This window comes from Balaenoptera ricei, chromosome 5 (genome assembly GCF_028023285.1).
Source record: "Balaenoptera ricei isolate mBalRic1 chromosome 5, mBalRic1.hap2, whole genome shotgun sequence".
Classification (NCBI taxonomy): domain Eukaryota; kingdom Metazoa; phylum Chordata; class Mammalia; order Artiodactyla; family Balaenopteridae; genus Balaenoptera; species Balaenoptera ricei.
Genome location: NC_082643.1, coordinates 124,467,371 through 124,486,980, shown reverse-complemented (window position 1 = coordinate 124,486,980; position 19,610 = coordinate 124,467,371). Strand labels below are relative to the sequence as shown.

Sequence of the window (19,610 nt, the reverse complement as noted above, 5' to 3'; positions counted from 1 at the left end):
ATTGCAAGTTTTTTGAAAACTTCTGATGAAATGACTGCAGCATTTTGCTGTTGGAGGAATGAATCCAAGTTCTTTGAAATTGCAAGAAACAAAGAAAATGCCAAAAATTAACCATGGTGGGATTGCACTCACAGGATAACTACAAGAGCATAACAAAATGGTTATAAAGGAGTCTGCTCTATGACTTCAGAGGCTTGACGGTCCCAGGAGACACCAGGGGAGAGCTGAATCATTTCATAGTTCAGTACATTCTGTAGCTCTCCAGACTTGTATAAAGAAGAATTGATCACTTTTTCTCAATTCTGATGTTTATAAATTTAGGCAGTTTTGATGGGTAATCAGGAACAGGATAATAATGAAAAAATACATAGGAATATTAACTGCAGCTTTGCAACCTATGTTTTCACCTTTGGGGAAATAAAGCAGGAAGAATTTTAAAAATGTGACTCCCAAAATATCTATATAAGTGGGTAAGCCTGCAAGTAGCAGCCAAAGAAATATTCAAAATTTCAAAAGCTTCTTAGATATACATTGGTAAGAAAATACTTTGGTACTTCAGGATGTCCAGAAGGCAAAGAGTTTACATTGAAAACTTTATTTTCTTAGGGTAAAGTTTTGCTTTCGAGCGTTTAGAAAATGCTTCTTGAAAATCTTTGATGATTAAATTCCTAAAAATGTGATCCTTATTGATTTGTACATTTTCTTCTATGTAGGAGATACAGCAGTTCGAGAAGTTTTTGAAGAGACTGGTATAAAGTCAGAATTCAGGTCCCTCCTGAGTATTCGGCAACAGCACACCCATCCTGGAGCTTTTGGGAAGTCAGATATGTATATTATCTGCCGCTTAAAGCCATATTCATTCACCATAAATTTTTGCCAGCGTGAATGCTTAAGGTGTGAGTGGATGGATCTCAGTGACCTAGTCAAGACTGAAAATACAACTCCGATCACCAGCAGAGTCGCTAGGCTGCTGCTGTATGGATACAGAGAAGGGTTTGACAAGATTGATCTGACCGTGGAAGAACTTCCAGCAGTTTACACAGGCTTGTTCTATAAAATCTATCACAAGGAACTGCCAGACAGTTATAAAACTATGACAGGAATGGATTAAATTTATATTTACATGGTTTTAAAATGTTTAAGTAAATTGTACCTGTAGATTAATGTGTGCCATATTATAAGAAGTAGTGGACATTTGGGTTAACTAAATATCTGACTTAAATTTTCTAATGTCTATGATTTCCATGAAGACAACTTGTTTGTACGTATGCACATTTTAAAAGCCTCTTTTCAGATGAAGCAAATGTATGAAAAAGATTGTAGCTCTAAGTAAGCTTCACTGGATAAAGGCAAATGCTATATAAAAACTGGAAGTCTATGCATTTTCCAGGAATTTTTGTTGTTGTTGTTGTTTTACTAAGGCAATGGTTAAATATTTTACTGTTAGATAAAAGGTTATCTGACCAGTTACCTAAACTGAGCAGATAGCTGTATACATTTTTCTTTTTCTTTCATCAACAAATTTCTAAAATATACCTCTTCTTTCATGTGAAATGAGATCAGATGCTGCCATTAAGATCAGCTCTTAGCAGACATTGGAAGAAAAAGTATAGCTTTCTGCCCAGGTCCTGTTTTGGGTCCAAGTTTATACTGCCCAGTTCGTTTCAGTGCCACATACCAACTGGAGTATTTCCTTGACCGGTAAGTATTGTAGTTATTAGATTCCAATCGTTCAAAAAAGAAACACTCGTCTGTAACACATTTCTGAAAAACAAAGGAAAAATTAGTAGTTGTTGTCATACTTTTCATGTTAAATATTTAATGACAGTACACAGTGCTTTGGGTTCAGCAGGACAATCAAACTAGTGAGACTCAACAGGCCAAAATCTGACACAATCTATGTCTGCAGAAAGACGCAGGACAGGAACACAGCATATCAGCAGGACAATTTCAAGCACATTTCTTCGGAGGAGCAGTCCAAGGACCATTCTCCAGCCCCACAATGGACAGGTCAGGTGCTAGGCAGCAAGAGCACACAGGTGGTGTAGGAACCACACAGGCTCAGGCTTGAAACATCCCATGAACATAGATTTCAGTGGTCTCCAAAAGAGACATACATCCAATAACAAGAAAGACCTAAAAGTGATTAATAGCTCCTGTAGTCGGCTTCTAGAGATAAGAATTTTACTGGATATTTACTTGGCTTTAATGTTTTGACTACTGTTAACTGAACTTTTAAAAATTGAAATGCAAACTTACCTAGTTTGCTCATTTTTTTTTTTGTAACTTACTAAGAAAGCAACTTAAGTGCAAATAAATCACAGGTAGCCTTACAAAGAAGCATACATTGCACAAGGACCCAGCTGTACGATACCCAGGACTGTCTCATGATTTTCAAAGAGATTCAAATGTAATAACAGTGGAACACTTAACAGTAGAGTAACACAGATACTCTGTAGCCAATACTTGCTACCTTTGGTGAAATTATTGTGCTTCCTTTGTTAACTGAAGTTAACCTGTTTGTTTTACTTTATCTTGTCATTTTTCAGTGCCACCAATAAAAATCTTCCTCTTTCTCTATTCCAGGTTTAAGGTCAGGAGTCGAAAAGTAAGGCGTGAAAGGAAAAGTCATGTAATCATAAAGATAGCATGAAAGGTCAGCATTGAGCTTCATGGGCTAATTTCCCAGAAACAGACCTAAACCACATCAGTCAGTTATCCTTAGGACGTTGATATGCTCATTTTTTGGTGTTCAGTCAGCCTACAGGCTGCCCCACCTTGCTAGTTAGCACTCCCTGTAATGCTTGGCCAACTGGGATACATACCATGCCAGTAATATTTGCCTTCTCAGCCAGTTGCTAGTATTTTAGAGAAAAGAAACAGTACCAGGGATTAAGTGGATAATATTGATACATTATGGAAACCACAATTTTTTTTTTTTTTAAACAGAGGTTACTTGTACCTTTTTACACAGAGGGGAGAGAAGGAAATTGTGCATCTGTGCTGAACATTCAGACATGTAAGTTTACTAAACAGCTGATGTGCACTTGAAAACAAACTGCATTTTTTTTAATGGGTAGTAGAGCCAAAATTCAGTCACAGTAAAAGCATGCATCTAACATCCCATTTTAAGCAATTTTCAGTTCTCTCCATCCTAAGTTTACAAATCATCTTCATTGGTTGTGATGTCAATAATCCTGTTAAAAACTGATGCAGTGTAATTTCTTTAACCTTTATAAACATATTCATAGAGCTTTTTTCCTATACTCAATGTTTAACTGCTCACCATTTCAAACTTAAGAGAAAAGGAGATCTTCAGAGGAATGACATCACAGAGGAAGTGGGTAAGTAGCTTCTAAAGGCTTATAACAAATTGTACCTTGCCTTCAAGCCTTATTTTATATAGGCCCAGGAGCTGGGAAATCCCTTAATTCATGGTTATTGACTGCTCTCATGCATATCATTTTATTTAAATACCACAACAATCCTGTGACATAATGTATCATATATACTCATTAACAAATGAGGAATCTAAAACTCAAGGCTCATGGATTAGGAGACTAGGATTGACATATATACACTACTGTGTATAAAACAGATAACTAATGAGAACCGACTGTATAGCACAGGGAACTCTACTCAGTGCTCTGTGGTGACCTAAATGGGAAGGAAATCCAGAAAAGAGGGGATATATGTATACGTATAGCTGATTCACTTTGCTGTACAGCAAAAACTAACACAACGTTGTAAAGCAACTATACTCCAAAAAAAATAATAAATAAATAAAATCGGGAGAATAAATAAACCTCAAGGCTCTTAGTAACTTATTTCAGATTGTGGACACCCTTTGCCCATGTATCCATCTGACACCTTTTCATCAAATTACATTTTCCTTTTTTTTTTTTAATTTAAGAATAATTTTGGGATACAGAAAGCACACAGTTCAAATAATGCATTTATTCATTTAACGTAATTTTTTTCTTCTAGGCACTGGGATACATCAGTGAACAAAACTGAACAAAGATCCCTGCCTTTGTGCTGGTCAAATTCTCACTGGGGGAGACACAAAATAAGCAGTAAGCATAATTGAATAAATTGTACGCTAAAATACGATACATCCTATGGGAAAAAGTAAAACTGAGAGGATAAGAGGGATGGGGAGTGGTGTGGGTACAGATGAGGCTGCAGTATTAACTAGCACGGCCGCAGCAGGCTCTACTGAGAAAGTGATATTTGAGCAAAAACCTCAAGGAGCTGGAGTTAACCCTCCAGATACCAGAGAACAGCATCCCAAGCAGACAGAGGGAAAAGCCAGTGTAAAATCCCTACAACAGGATCATGCCTAAAGTGTGTGAAGGGCAGCAAGAAGGCCAGTGTAAATGAAGCAGAGGGTTTGAAGGGGAAAGGAAATGAAGTCAGAGAGGTAATGAGATAGGAGATTTATAGGCTATTGTAAGTATTTTGGCTTCTATCCTGAGAAATTGAAAAGCCATTGTAGACTTCTGAGCATGATCTGACATTTTTCCAGGATTACTCTGGCTGTCAAGATTACTCTGGGCCAAAGGCAGATGCAGATACACCCATTAGAGGCTTGCTCAGTAACCTAGACAGAGAGGGAGACTCAGACCACGGTGGTAGCAGCAGAGATGGTAAGAAGCTATCTGCTTCTGGATGTATTCTGAAAGTAGAGTCAACACAGTTTCCTGACAGATCAGATGTGCAGTGTAAGATATAGAGGAATCAAGGGTGGCACTGAAGTTTATGTTCTAGATGATGGACTTGCTGAGATGGGGAAAGCTATGAGTGGGAACAGGTTTTATAGAGAAAGATTAGGAATTCAGTTTTGGACATGTTGAGTTTGAGATAAATATTAGATGTCCTGAAGGAGATAAAGAGTGTTTACTGAGCGCATACTCTGCAAGAGACAAATCACGTAACCTTCTTTCCCTGTTACTAATGCTAATAACCACAGAACTGGAACTTGAAAAGTACTAATTTATTTGGAATGCTGAGAAGTGTTTTAAGTTACAATAATTCCAATAAGCCATATTCTCAATTCTAAAAGGTATGGAATCTAAAAAATGAATGTAGATGTATATGTATGAGAGTAATATAAATCTGTCATGCATCAGTGGTAGGCCACACCTCAAGACTTGCCTGAACATTATCCACATGAACTAGCTTAGCTTATGGTCCTACATAAGGGGCGCAATAACCATTTGTTGATACTGATAACAGTGATGCTAATGATTTTAAAGATGGTGCTGGAAATTTGACCCCTTGTAGGGGCATCTGAATAGGAAAGAATCAAAGAGAGTTTGAAAAAGCATAATCAACATTTTAAATAGTTTGATTTGTATTTTGTCTATATATTTAATTTACTTTGAAATTTCAAAAGAAAGTAAACTGATGTGAGATATTTACACATAATGAAAAACTGACCCTAGGAAATGATAGGAACCAGGTTTCTCACTATTGGAGTGGGTAGTTACAGACAAGCCAGCAGGGAAGGCTAAAATGGTTCATGTGATACTGTTGGATTAGGGTTGGATAACATCAGTATGTACTCATTTTTAGTTGAATACAGATGGTTAAATATAGAAATATTTATAGTTATGTGTGTATATATATATATATATATATATATATATATATATATATCCAGATTGGTATATGCCTATATTCCTTGCTCGGTCAGATAAGAGGGCCTGGAAGCAGACACACCTCGGTAGCAACAAGCACGCCCAGATCTTGGTTTCTGATACCATTTTCCAGTAGAAGGAACCAAGCCTCCTTAGAGAAATGGCTCATTCTGGGCTGGAGTAGGGAATATACAAGATGAGACTGGAGCACTCCTAGAGGACATAAAATAAGGAAGTGCTCAGAAAACCCCACATTGACTGGGGTATGTCAAAGAATACAGGAGCCAAATGAAAAAGCTCCCAATAGCCAAAGCTGAAACAATTTGAACAACAAAATAATACAGTTTTGGATTACAACCCAAAGTACAAAATAAATATCCATGCATATATACTGATATACATGACTAACTAAATGAAAGAAGTTGTTTCTCATACAAAAGAATTCCAAATAGTTTATGCAGATACTTCCTCCTCCAGGAGACGGAGCATAAACCTCCCCCGCCCCGACTCCCATCTCTTCAATGTAGACTGTGTATAGTGACTTTCTTCCAAATACAGTATGGAGAGGGGAAAACAGCAGTAACTTTACAGTGGAGACAAACACTACCTCAGCCAGCTGACCAAGGTTAATATTATTAGTGATAAGCATGTTCCCTGAAACGATACAATGAAAATAGTACTTTACCTCTGTGATCTACCTCCCAAACACTCATAACCCGTGTCTAATCATGAGGAAAACATCAGGCAAACTCAAACTGAAAGACCTTCTAACAAATGCTTGACCAGTACTCCTCAAACTGTCAAAGTAATCAAAAAAAGGAAAGTCTAAGGAAATGTCATGATCTAAGGGAGACTATAGAAACATGATGACTAAATGTGGTATCCTGAGTGGGATCCTGGAACAGAAAAAGGACGTGAGGTAAAAATTAAGGAAATGTGAATAAAGTGTGAACTTCAGCTAATAATGATGTATCAATATTGGTTCATTAGTCGTGACAGGTGTACCATACTAATGTAACATGTTAATAGGAGAAGCTGGGTGTGGAGTATACAGAAACTCTCTGTACTGCATCTTCACAACTTTTCTGTAAACCTAATACTATTCTAAAATCAAAATTTATTTTTTTAAAAACCTGACCTTAGGGCTACAAGTATGACCACAAAAAAAGAATCTCAAGTAACTGAATTTAGTAACTCTAGTTACACTATGAGGGATAAAAGCATCTCATTCATTTCTGTGTTCTACAATATCCAAATACAGATCATTTATTTATATATACATATCCACTTTATTTCACCATACTATAAATGCCAGGTGGGTGGAGATTTTCTTCTGTTGTTTTTCTTCTATTCTATTGCTATATCAGTGCCTGGCACATAGTGATCAATAAATATTTACTAAATTAATGAATAAATGAAACTTTTATATAGGTTACAGTAAAAATACCATTCAGTGGCACTGCAAAATCTAAATAAGAACAAAGGAACTAAGACCAAGGAAAATCCAGCCTAAGTACTGAAATATAGAATATAGTCTAATTTTATGGACTAATTTAGTCCCTGAGGAAACTAAGCCAGGTGACCCATTGCAAGAGTATGACCATCCTAACAACATCTGTGAGGATCTTTACGAGCCAGGAAACCGGGATTCCAGTCTTGCCTTGATCCCTAACTATCTTGTATCTTTGAGCAAGTCACTTAACCGCTCTGAACCTTACTTTTCTCATCTGTAAAATAAGACTGGATTAGATGATCTTTAAGATCCCTCCCAATCTTTAACAATTTTTAAGCCTTTAAAACAACCTTAAAGCCCTGGCATACTATAAGAAAATAAGAACTAGAGTAAATTCTTCTCCCCCTGCCGCCCCCCGCCATCCCCTGTCCTTATGTATTGGCCTCAGAATTCTCGTGCACTGCTAAATGTTAGGTTGACCCTTATGCTCACTCCCCCATGCTCTGTTTTTTGGATTGTTTGTTCTTTTACAGTACTTTGATTTTGCAGTTTTGGCTTATGAGAGAGTTTGCTCAACATGAGTCCAAGAATACTTTTGTTTACACCGCTTCTGAGAATTAAAAACAGACATGATGTGTAAGTATCAGTGTTGACTATTTCAAAACAAACTAAGAAAGACACAAATTGTAAAAAGTTAAAAGTAAATTTAATCTTAATATTGTAATATATATATGTAGCTTATATAAAATTTTATAAGATTGGATTCTAAAAGAAGCAGTAATTCTTATTAAGCAGTAACCTTTGCATTTAATCTAGTATTTTATCTCTTAAAAATGATATTCATTCTTCTTTACTGCATTCTTCTGACAAATATAATCAGTATATATCACCATTCTGTATAAGTGAACCCTCAAAAATCTCTTTTCTCTACTTTAAGTTTCATTTCATTGTAAGGCCCCTCAGGTAAGAAAGTTACTCGATAAGTAAAAAAAATTTTACTTTTACAGTAATTAAATGTATATTCTCAGATACGATAAGTAATTTTTGCATATTTGACTCTTACAGATCAACACAGATCACACACATTCTAATACTTACTGAATTATTTTGTTTAGGTTATCACAATCTGTCGCATAATATAGAAAACAATGTGCAACTTTCTAGCAGCTAAAGACCAGGCAGATTTTTTCATACCAGTGCTAACACTGAGGTTGTTTGGTGATTTAAACTTAAGACTACAGTTAACCTCATTATATGCAATTTTTGAACATAGAAGAAATCATAGATCCTAATATTTGTCCTGGGCTTCTGTTGTTCATAGCAACAAAATTTATTTTGCTATGGAATGGAATACGTAGTCTGTTGTATATTAAGGAACTACTCAACTTCAGCCTCCAAATTTAGGCTTTGGCAGGTAAATATAGTTACTCTTTGAACATTTATATTTTCTAGCTTCAAAGAAGGGGAAAGACCCTTAAGAAGTGTTTCAAACAGTGAGAAATCCTTAGCCTAAATACATTCATGCCATTAATATGTGAAGATGTTGGAGAAAAAAAATGGTACACAACTTAGTCTTTTTTAATACTCTCAACTGGTAGTAATCAACCTAACCTGACTCTTAGAAACCAAAATGTGTTATTATCCAGCATGCTCTTCTTTCTGAGAAGAAACTACAATGTTTTACAAATCAGTGTAGGAATCGCACACAGGATAAAATGCAGAAGAACCCAGGGATGTGCCATAACATAGCAGTCTGAAATGGGGCCCTGTAGAAGAACAGGGGAAGAATTATGCCTTTGGCAAGTGCAAGTTCATAAACCCCAGTGTGTGTCTCTAGGTAATAAGGAACATCTGCATCCCCAAATGATGGCTACTGGTCACAACACTGGACTTATCCCAAAGTTGTTTTGTTTTGTTTTTCTTTTTTACATGCCAGTTGTCTCTTCCCATTGTCACCTGAGTGAGGTCCCTGCTGACATCCCCGGCTACAGTGTCTTTCATCATCAGTGATTCATCTCAACCCATTAAACAGTGGAACAGATGCTATTAATAGCCAAGGGTCAAGACTTTTAATTTCTTGCCTGAAAGTTGCTATTGTTGACAGCTCAATGCCTATGGATCTGGCTCAGAGGAAAATATGCCACTTCCTGAACCACCACCAACACCACCTCCTTTGTTTGGGGGTAGGGACACTTACTTTTTCATCTGAAAATTGACACAGCCCACCCAGACTAATCTGAAAGAGGATTGCTGCTGAAGAGACAAGGCAGCAAGCCACACAAATTGAATGGTAAGACTAGAGATTGACTCATGACCTTGGCATGGAATAGATCCAGTGACGGGAGCTGGAACAACTGGATCTTGGCTGGTGCCTTTCCTCAAATAAAACTGATAAATCCTGAATATTTCATTTATGTGTAACAGCTGTGGCTTTGTCCCTACAGAGTTTGTGATAAATTTCTGAGTCAATAAATTGCTAAATTAACTCTTACTGTACCAGCTTGAAGGAAATCTGTTGTATCTGGAAGAATTAACACACATCCAAGGGGACAGAAATATATTTAAGACTAAATAGAATGCTGTGACCTTAATCTTGTGAAAGGTCCTGCTTAGCTAAGGAAGAAATTAGAAAACACTGTTTAGATCACTTTATGCTTCTGATGATGGTACAGAATCAACAGTTTGGGAAGCTTAATGCCTATGTGCCAAGAGAAGAGGTCAGAATTCTCTGACTTCTAACTTGTAGAGAATTCTCTAAGAATGAGAAGACAGCTCAGGTTTTAGGTCTGGTGTCTTAAACTGTCTCCTCTTTTACAGACCCCAATAGTTTCAAAGACTCACTGTAGAGTAACTTCTCAACCTAAATGTCCATTGACATTTATTTACAAAACAGAAACAGACTCACAGACATAGAAAACAAACTTATGGTTACCAAAGGGGGAAGAGTGGGGAGGGATAAATTAGGAGTTTGGGATTAGCAGATACAAACTACTATGTATAAAATAGATAAACAACAAAGTCCTAGTGTATATATCACAAGGAACTATATTCAATATCTTGTATAACCTATAATGGAAAAGAATATGAAAAATATATATATATATTGAATCACTTTGCTCTACACCAGAAACTAACACAACATAGTAAATCAACTATACTTCAGTTTTTTAAAAAAAATTTTAATAAGGTAGAGTAGCTTCTGTTTTCATCACTTTTGACAATTATTTTTATCATTACAGATGAACCTGTGTTCCAACCTGTGTTCTCAAGATAAATAACCCCTCCAATGACTGTCTTACAGGGCCACCATGATTACCAGATTACTGGATCTTCTAATCTCTATAAGTGGAAAACCACAGGGTAACAATCTGAAGTCACAAGACAGACATAGCAAAGTTTAGAGCTTTAAAACCATTTTGACTAGTGTCAATTTGACTAGTGTTGTCCATAGTTGAGACAGAAGCAAATGTTGTATGTATTTACTTTCTTTCCTCCTCCACCACCTTTACTGTCTGACAGTAGCCAAATCAACACTATTGCAGGAGACAAAGTAATTCACACTGTTTTGTTACATCCTGAGGTGAGAAGAGTAGAGTTAACCCCTCTTCTCTCTACAAGGTCAAGGTCATCCAGAATTACCCATTGATTCACTGTCCTGGAAATATTTAAAATGCTACTTCAGTACATTCCCAAAGTATTACATCATCCCGAGTTGACAACAGGCTGGTAGAAAAAAAAAAAATAACAGTGGAAGAAGTGAAAGTTCCAAGTAGTCAGCCTTTCATAGCTATATTTTTATTTGCCTAGGAAACCTCATCCATTCCCCTGCTTTAGCCACCACATATATGCTTATGACACCCAAATCTATATATCAACACACACCTCTCCTCTAAACTCCAGACCCGTAATTCCAACTATGTAGTGAACATCTTCACCTGAATTTCTCTTAGGCAACTCAAACTAGATAAGACTAAATTTGAACCTGTATTACCTTTTCCCAGAACTTGCTCTTTTCCTCTTCCCCCTTTCTCATCTACCTCCTCATCCAAACTGGAAACCTGGATGTCATCTTTGACTTTTTCCTCTACTCTACTCCTAACTGTGGTCAACCTCAGTGCTAGCGCTTTACTCCATCCTCTTCATCCTGTTACTGCCAGGTTCTGATCATCACTTGCTTGGACTATGCCCATGGCCTTCTAACTGGCCTGTCTCCACCAGCCTTGGCCCCCTCAAATCCGTCCTCTGCACTGCTGCCAGAGAGCTCTTTCTTGAATTCAAATCTCATGTGTCTCTTCTTAAAACTCTTTATGGCTTCCCACTGCTGAGAGCAGCATGGTGCTATCAGGTACTTCAGCAGGCAGTTTACCTGCTTCTCCAGCCTCATCTCTTCCCTTCTACCTTCTACTGCCTCCAGCAGTAGTGAATTGTAATTCTCGAGAAACCCCTAGTAAGCTTTCTGCATCCATGCCTGTGCCATGTCCTAGAATTATCTATACCCTGATCTCCATTCCTCTGCTCCCGAACTGCCTGATAAACTCCTTCCTCTACATTATGTCAGATCCTCTTTGTAGGTCATTTTTCCCAATCTAGACAAGTTTAATTGCTCCCTTTCCTTTATTACTATGCATGCATGCAACATATAGAAGAACACATCAAAGCCACCCCTTACACATTATTACTAATACTTATTTACACTTCTGCCTCCCCAGATTGTCACTTATTAAAGGCACAGGCCATTTTGTATTCAACTTTATAACCCTAATGCCTAGCACGGTATCTAGTATGCTGTACACTCAAAAAATACTAGCTATTGAAGAGGATTCTAAAATTTATTCAATTACAAAAAAAAGAGCACTGCTACACTGAGACTTACTTATCCTGCAAAAATCACATAAATATATTAAATATATCTTTGTCAGACGATCAGTCAGATGGTTGAATATTCTTTTTCTCTGTAAGTCTGTTTCAGTCCCTTCAGAAATCCAAAGATCACATACAGATGGCCAAGAGGCACATGAAAAGATGTTCAACATCACTAATTATTAGAGAAATGCAAATCAAAACTACCATGAGGTATCACCTCACACCAGTCAGAATGGCCATCATCAAAAAATCTACAAACAATAAATGCTGGAGAGGGTGTGGCGAAAAGGGAACCCTCCCACATTTGATGGGAATGTAAATTGGTACAGCCACTATGGAGAACAGTATGGAGGTTCCTTAAGCAACTAAAAATAGAGCTACCATATGATCCAGGAATCCCACTCCTGGGTATATATCCGGAGAAAACGGTAATTTGAAAAGAAGATACATGCACCCCGATGTTCATTGCAGCACTATTTACAATAGCCATGACATGGAGGCAACCTACATGCCCATCAACAAAGGAATGGGTAAAGAAGATGTGGTACATATATACACAGTGGACTATTACTCAGCCATAAAAATGAATGAAATAATGCCATTTGCAACAACATGGATGGACACAGAAATTATATACTAAGTGAAGACAGAGAAAGACAAATATATGATATCACTTATATGTGGAATCTAAAAAAATGCTACAAATGAACTTATTTACAGAACAGAAATAGAGTCACATGTAAAAAACAGTTATCGGGGGGAAAAGGGGAGGGATAAACTGGGACATTGGGGTTGACATATACACACTACTATGTATAAAATAGATAACTAATAAGGGCTTACTGTATAGCACAGGGAACTCTACTCAATACTCTGTAATGACCTATATGGGAAAAGAATCTAAAAATGAGTGGATATATGTATAACTGATTCACTTTGCTGTACAACAGAAACTAGCACAACATTGTAAATCAACTACACGCTAATAAAAAATTTTTTAAAAATCCAAAGATCTTCACTCAGAAAAAATTTCAAAAACTATCTATATAAGCTCAAAACACCACAACTGCTCAATACTATTAGATCCATTCTGTGGGGAAAGTTATAGAGTGCTATATAACTGGCTACTGGTATTGGTATTATGGCTGTGGTTTGTATATACACACACTTTTAGGTACATGTCTTATCTACTCCCCCAATGAGACAGAAGTACAATCTGTGTCTTTTATACTGATCTGCTTCCCTGCATCGTTCCCCACACAGTGTCTGCTCAACAGACATACAATCCTGGTTGTAATAATAATGGTGAAGTTGACAGGGAGCCTGTATTAATGGAAAGAATACTAGCCAACAGCAAGGACCCTGGAGTAGCTGTGATAAAAAGTAAAAAAAAAGAGAAGTCCCTGCCCTTAATGAGCTTATATATAAATGAGAAGTAACATGAGGAGGAAGTAACAATTTTGAGGACCTATTATGTATAAGACCCTGATTTTGGCACTTGATATAAATTATTTAATTTAGTCCACACAAAAACTCTGAGATACGATCATTATTGTCTCTATTTTATAGTATTCTAAATGGCAAGTGTTTCTATGTCATATTTGAAAGAAGCTTAAAAATGCATACTCAAAATTTTATATGTCCATCCCAATGATCTTTAGACAACTGCACAATATAAAGATTTTTTTAAAACTATAGTTTTAGGGACTTCCCTGGTGGCACAGTGGTTAAGAATCTGCCTGCCTATGCAGGGGACACAGGTTCAAGCCCTGGTCCAGGAACATCCCACATGCCGTGGAGCAACTAAACCTGTGCACCACAACTACTGAGCCTGCGCTCTAGAGCCACAACTGCTGAGCCTGTGTGCCATAACTACTGAAGCCCGTGCGCCTAGAGCCCATGCTCCGCAACAGGGAAGCCACCGCAATGAGAAGCCTGCGTGTTGCAATGAAGAGTAGCCCCCGCTCGCCGCAACTAGAGAAAGCCTGTGCAGCAGCGAAGACCCAATGCGTCCAAAAGTAAATAAACTTATTAAAAATATAATAATTTAAAAATAAAACTATAGTTTAATAGCTTTGCAGCAAAGGCAGTAAAATGCAGTGAATCAGAGTTCCTGCTCTGGAGTCAAGACTGCCTGACGTGCCGTCCCGGCTCTGCCTCATATGAGCTGTGTTTCCTTGGTTACTTTATTACTCCCTCAGAACTTGAGTTTTTGCCTCTGTGAAATAGAGTATAATACTCTATTTTATAGGATGAATGTGAAGATTAAATGATATACCTGTAAAACCCTTAATAAAGATTTAATAATACCAATACTAGTAAATTCATAGCAATAAAAGCTAAATAAAAAAAAAAAAGTACAAAAACAGAAAGCATTACTTACAGAAGCCAGTAATCTTCCATCTTCCTTCATAGCAAGGTAACGGTTCGCACACACTCCTTTGATAGACACAACCCCTCTCTCTTCTGCTTGAAGCTGTAGTTTGACTGTAAGTAATGGAGAAAAAATTACCTTTGTAGCATCATAGAAAAAAGAGGCATCTACACATTTATGCAACATATAGGGTAAAGACAAGAGGCACTTGTGCAACCAGCTAACCCACCGTGGCAAGGAGTTGGGGGACAGGGGCCAGATGTCAATTAAATTCTGTTAGAATGAGAGGCAGACCCACTAAAGTATGAGTGCCTCTTGACTCCCTTCTCAATCCAGTGTCAGTGAGCGGATAAGAGTGACAGATGGAGAATTTTTTTCCCTTGATGTGTAATTAGCCTCCACTTGGCCCTGTTAACTACTTAGATTTTTTTTTTAATGAACATATTTTAAGAGTACATAAATATATGAACTACTTGTGAGAATTTCCACCCTACTGCCTAACTTTAAACTCTTTAAAAGTTATTTTAACCAATTCTTCACATATAAAATATAATTGCTCACTATTATCTTTTGGTTTGCTCTTATTTCTAGCTTCCCCTTCAATACAATACCAAATGCATTTATCTTTCTTTATGGAGGGATTGTGATGTATAGATTTTTTTTTTTTTTGCAAATATCTATTGGAAAACAAAATGTTTATGCTTAATTTGCTTATAGTGTGATGAAAGATTTTCAGAATGTAAGATCCTGAAGAGGATGACCTATGTGTTACACTACATTATCAATATTAAGCAGACTGTTGGAAAACAAAAAAATAGATATTACATGATCATGATGATAATGCCATAGGGACAAATAATCATCTAATTAATTCAGTTAAAATTAAGTTTAAAATTTGCTTCGCTATCAGAGGCAGCATTCTCCTGCCTAGAACAGCATTCCCCAAAATGTATTTTGGCCAACAGAGATTACTTAAAAAACAGGTTCTGGGGCCAAATAAATTTAGGAAATTCTTGGTTAAGTCAAGTTAACTCTTTATTGTCAAACTTCTCAGAACTTTGCCTCTCATAACCTGCATTATAAATCACCATAAGTGGATCAAGTACACTGTGTATAAAATATGCTTGGGTCCCAGAACAAGTTTTTTCATAGGCTATTCTGTGGCCTATAATCATATCTGGGACATGCTTGAGAGCAATAGAAAAAAGCAGTGAATATCCAAAATTTTAGAAATCAGAATAATATTATTTGGATAACATTAGAAACATAAAGTAAATTTAATTTTACCAGGTGTTTCCAGGCAGCTAGGAAACATGGCACAAAAAGGCGATGTTTGAAAAATTCTGGAATTACTATTAACTTTGTTAGACATAATTATGTCATAGTAATTATGTTTTAAATTTTTTCCTATCAGGCAGAACAACATACGGGTAAAATGAGATATAACATCTGGGGTTCGCTTTAAAATATTCCAGGAATCAATCAATCAATAATTTTTTAATAAAATGGGTGGGATAAATAAAACAAGATGATTAACCTATGTCAATAGTTATTAGAAGCATGGGAGTTCATTATTCTAATCTCATTACTTTATGAATGTTTGAGAATTTACATTTTTTAAAAAAAGATATTTGTTGGACATTTAATGTCTGATTCTCCTCTGTACCAGTCACTCCAGGTGAAATTCTTCTACAGAATCTTAAAAGATAGTACAAAGTAAAAGGAATATAAACGAGACATGAAAACTAAACAGAGAAAGGCCTAAAGTCTCTTTCAAAACATGGGAAACTGTAGAAAATAAGATTTATTTTTAACAAATATAAGCAAAATTAATGATTATGAATAAAAATCCTTGTATATAGCTCTAAAGTGATGTAGATAAGCCATATTAATTATGAATGCATTTGCATCTCTTTTTAACTCATATGGTTGTATAAATGCTCCTGAGGCAAGACTGCATAGTCAATCACTATACTTTTTCCCGGCACTTTATCAATAAACTGTGGCCTAGCTCAAGCCCACCATCTTGTAAATGTGTATTACTGGTCATAGGCAGATTATGGATACTACTGTGTGGTCAGTACCTGCGACTCAGTACCCAAAGTAAATGTCATCATTCATTTATTCATTGGCCTTTCACAGATTTCTTGGGATTCCACATTAGGATATTGTCATTTGATAAGCCACTAAAAAGTAAACACTAATTGTAGATGCCTGAAAAGTGTTTCCGTTAACATATAACTATAAAAATATAAACTTTAAAAGTAACCAGAGCCTGAAACCAATAAGAAGCTGGATAATCCGCAAAATCATAGATTTTCTTTAAAAACCCATCAGAGCTGAGATGCAAAGAGACCTAAGTAAACTAAATTTCACATACAGATGATCCCTTCCCCCCCAGAAAAGATGACCTGCTTCCATCTTCGACAGGAAGAAGACTAACCCTATCAAAATGGGGAGTATAAAGAAACCAGCTGAACTTTTACAAACTTTTATGTGCTGCTGATGTGAGGAACTGGATTTCTAAGGAGCCCTAATCAAACAGCAATTCCATACCCACCTGCCGGTTCTCTCCTACAGAGCTTGCACCTAGTGCACAACCGTCACACACCAGAGGCAGAGGACAGAACAGAAGGGCTAAGAGATCCTTCTGAAGCACCTAAGGCTTTGCTGAGTGCAAAGCAGCAGTCCACTGACAGCTGGGAGTGGAACAGAGCTGAGAGACAGCCCTCTGAGAATCACTGAGCCTTCACCAAATGAAAAGCAGGATGAAGAGAGATCTTCAAAGACAAGGGTAGAGTTCAGGAGCAAGGATAATCCTGACCTACCCAAATAGTTAATAGCTGGGCTATTTTTGTCTTAGACAAAATGGAATATGAAAAAGTACTCAACCCAAAAGAAGGCAGAAGAAGAGGAACAGAAGGACAAAGAACAGATGGGGAAATTAGAAAACAAATTCCAAGATGGCAAATTAAACCCAACACATCAATAATTGAACTAAATGTAAATGAACTAAACACTTTACTTAAAGGAAAAATTGTCAAGAAGTTAAAAGGCAAAACCCAACTATGTTGTTTACAAGGAAAGCACATTAAATACAAAGATACAGGCAAGTTGAAAGTAATGTGGGAAAAAATATAAAATGTATACCCTAATTATAAGAATGCTGGTATGGCTATATTAATATCTGATGTGGACTTCAAGGCAAGTAGTATAACTAGAGATGAACAAAGTTATTTCATAATGATAAGAGGGTCAGATACCTCAAGAAGACGTAATAATTTTAAACATGTAGCACATAATAATAGATAATGTGCTATAATAATAAATTGCCTGAAGCAAAAATTGACAGAAGAAATAGATCAATAAAAGTATATGGAATATAAGAATAATGTTGTCAACCAACCTGACCTGACTTTTTTTTTTTTTTTTTTTTTTGAGATCAGGTAGGTTTCATTTACCTGAAACTTTAGTCTCTTCTTAACATCACTGTCATTTGAAAACTATGCTGAAAACATTAACTCTGCCAGCATGGTAAGTGATCCTACACTTATTTGCCTAGTGGACTTGAATTTTTCATATCAATTAACTTCAGCTTGTAAGTTCTTTTTCCAAAGTTACCATGATGTTAAGTAATATCACTGGCTCTTGTCCTGAACTGTTGGTACCCCTGGTACTTTTGTTTTTTAACAGTCTGAGACATAATTCATGTATGACACAATTCATTTAAAGTGTACATACAATTCGGTGGTTTTGAGTATATTCACAGAGTTGTGCAACCATCACCACCATCAATTTTAGAACATCTTCATCATCCCACACCTCCTATGGTTCACCTCCTATGTCCCCAATACCACCATCCCCAGCCCTAGACTACCACTAATCCACTTCCTGTCTCTATAGATGTGCCTATTCTGGATATTTCATATAAATGGGATCATACAATATGTAGTCTTTTGTGACTGGCTTCTTTCACTTAGCATATTGTTTTCAAGGTTCATTCACATTATAGCCATGTTTCAGTACTTCATTCCTTTTTATTGCCAAATAACATTGCGTTGACTAGAGAGACCCCATTTGATCTACCCACCCATCAGGTGATAGACATTTGGTTTGTTTCCAATTTTTGGCTATTATGAATAATGCTGCTATAAACATTCATGTATGAGATTTTGTGTAGACATATGTCTTCATTTCTCTTGGGTATATACCAAGAAGTCAATATGGTAACTCTATGTTTAATCATTTGAGAAATTGTCAGACTTTTCCAAAGCAACCATTTCACATTCCCATTAGAAATTAAGGGTTCCAATTTCTCCACATCCAGGCCACATCTGTGATAGTCTGTGGTGGTGTTTTTTGTTTGTTTGTTTGTTTTTTCTATTATAGTCATCCTAATTGGGTGTGAAGTGGTATCTCTTAGTTCTGATTTGCATTTTTCTGATGTTGAGTATCTTTTCATGTGTTTATTGGCTATTTGTATATCTTCTTTAGAGAAATGTCTATTCAGATCCTTGGCCCATTTTTTAGATTGTCTTTTCCTCATTGAGTTGTAAGAGTTCTTTATATGTTCCAGATACAAACCCTAATTAGATATCTGATTTGCAAATATCTTTTCCCATCCTGTGGCTTGTCTTTTCACTTTCTTGGTATTACCCTTTGATGCATGAACATTTTTAATTTTCATGAAATCCAATTTATTGATTTTGTTTTTTCATTGCTTGTGCTTTTGGTGTCATATCTGAGAAACTACTGCCTAATCCAAGGTCATGAAGATTTACGCCTATGCTTTTCTCGTAAGAGTTTTAGCTGTACCTTGTCATTTAGGTTTTGATCCATTTGGAGTTAATTTTTGTATGTTGTATGAGGGTCCAACTTCATTGTTTTACATGCGGATGTGCCTAAATTGACACTTAAAGATCACTACACCCAAAATCTGCAGAATATACATATTTTCAAGGAATACTACCAAGAATAAATTATATGCAGGCCATAAAACAAGTCTCAATATACTTAAAAGGGCTGAAATCATACAGAGTGTAATATGAGAAATTAATAACAAGATATCTAGAGGGCTTCCCTGGTGGCGCAGTGGTTGAGAATCTGCCTGCCAATGCAGGGGACACGGGTTCGAGCCCTGGTCTGGGAAGATCCCACATGCCGCGGAGCAACTATGCCCGTGAGCCACAACTACTGAGCCTGCGCGTCTGGAGCCTGTGCTCCGCAACAAGAGAGGCCACGATAGTGAGAGGCCCGCGCACTGCGGTGAAGAGCGGCC

At 36.7% G+C, this 19,610-nt stretch overlaps 2 protein-coding genes across 7 annotated transcripts in view; one reads left to right on the top strand and one right to left on the bottom strand.

Moving 5' to 3' along the window:
* The window catches only part of NUDT6 (nudix hydrolase 6), a 42,832-nt gene extending 33,246 nt beyond the window's left edge, over nt 1-9,586 (top strand). For 3 of the 6 annotated variants that reach the window (XM_059923542.1, XM_059923546.1, XM_059923547.1), the window contains 7 exons: nt 714-1,701; nt 2,587-2,656; nt 2,950-3,019; nt 3,302-3,344; nt 3,988-4,076; nt 7,629-7,731; nt 9,032-9,586. In XM_059923542.1, coding sequence (XP_059779525.1) covers nt 714-1,111 — 398 coding nt within the window. In that variant the 3' untranslated portion in view covers nt 1,112-1,701; nt 2,587-2,656; nt 2,950-3,019; ... (2 more) ...; nt 7,629-7,731; nt 9,032-9,586. The remainder of the gene's footprint in view (nt 1-713; nt 1,702-2,586; nt 2,657-2,949; nt 3,020-3,301; nt 3,345-3,987; nt 4,077-7,628; nt 7,732-9,031) is intronic. The other 3 variants (XM_059923544.1, XM_059923543.1, XM_059923545.1) reach the window with 3 other exon arrangements.
* Nucleotides 1,562-19,610, bottom strand: part of FGF2 (fibroblast growth factor 2) — a 55,116-nt gene continuing 37,067 nt past the window's right edge. The window contains 3 exon segments of the mRNA XM_059923549.1: nt 1,562-1,686; nt 1,689-1,764; nt 14,342-14,445. Of these exon segments, the coding sequence (XP_059779532.1) occupies nt 1,646-1,686; nt 1,689-1,764; nt 14,342-14,445 (221 nt within the window). The 3' untranslated portion in view covers nt 1,562-1,645.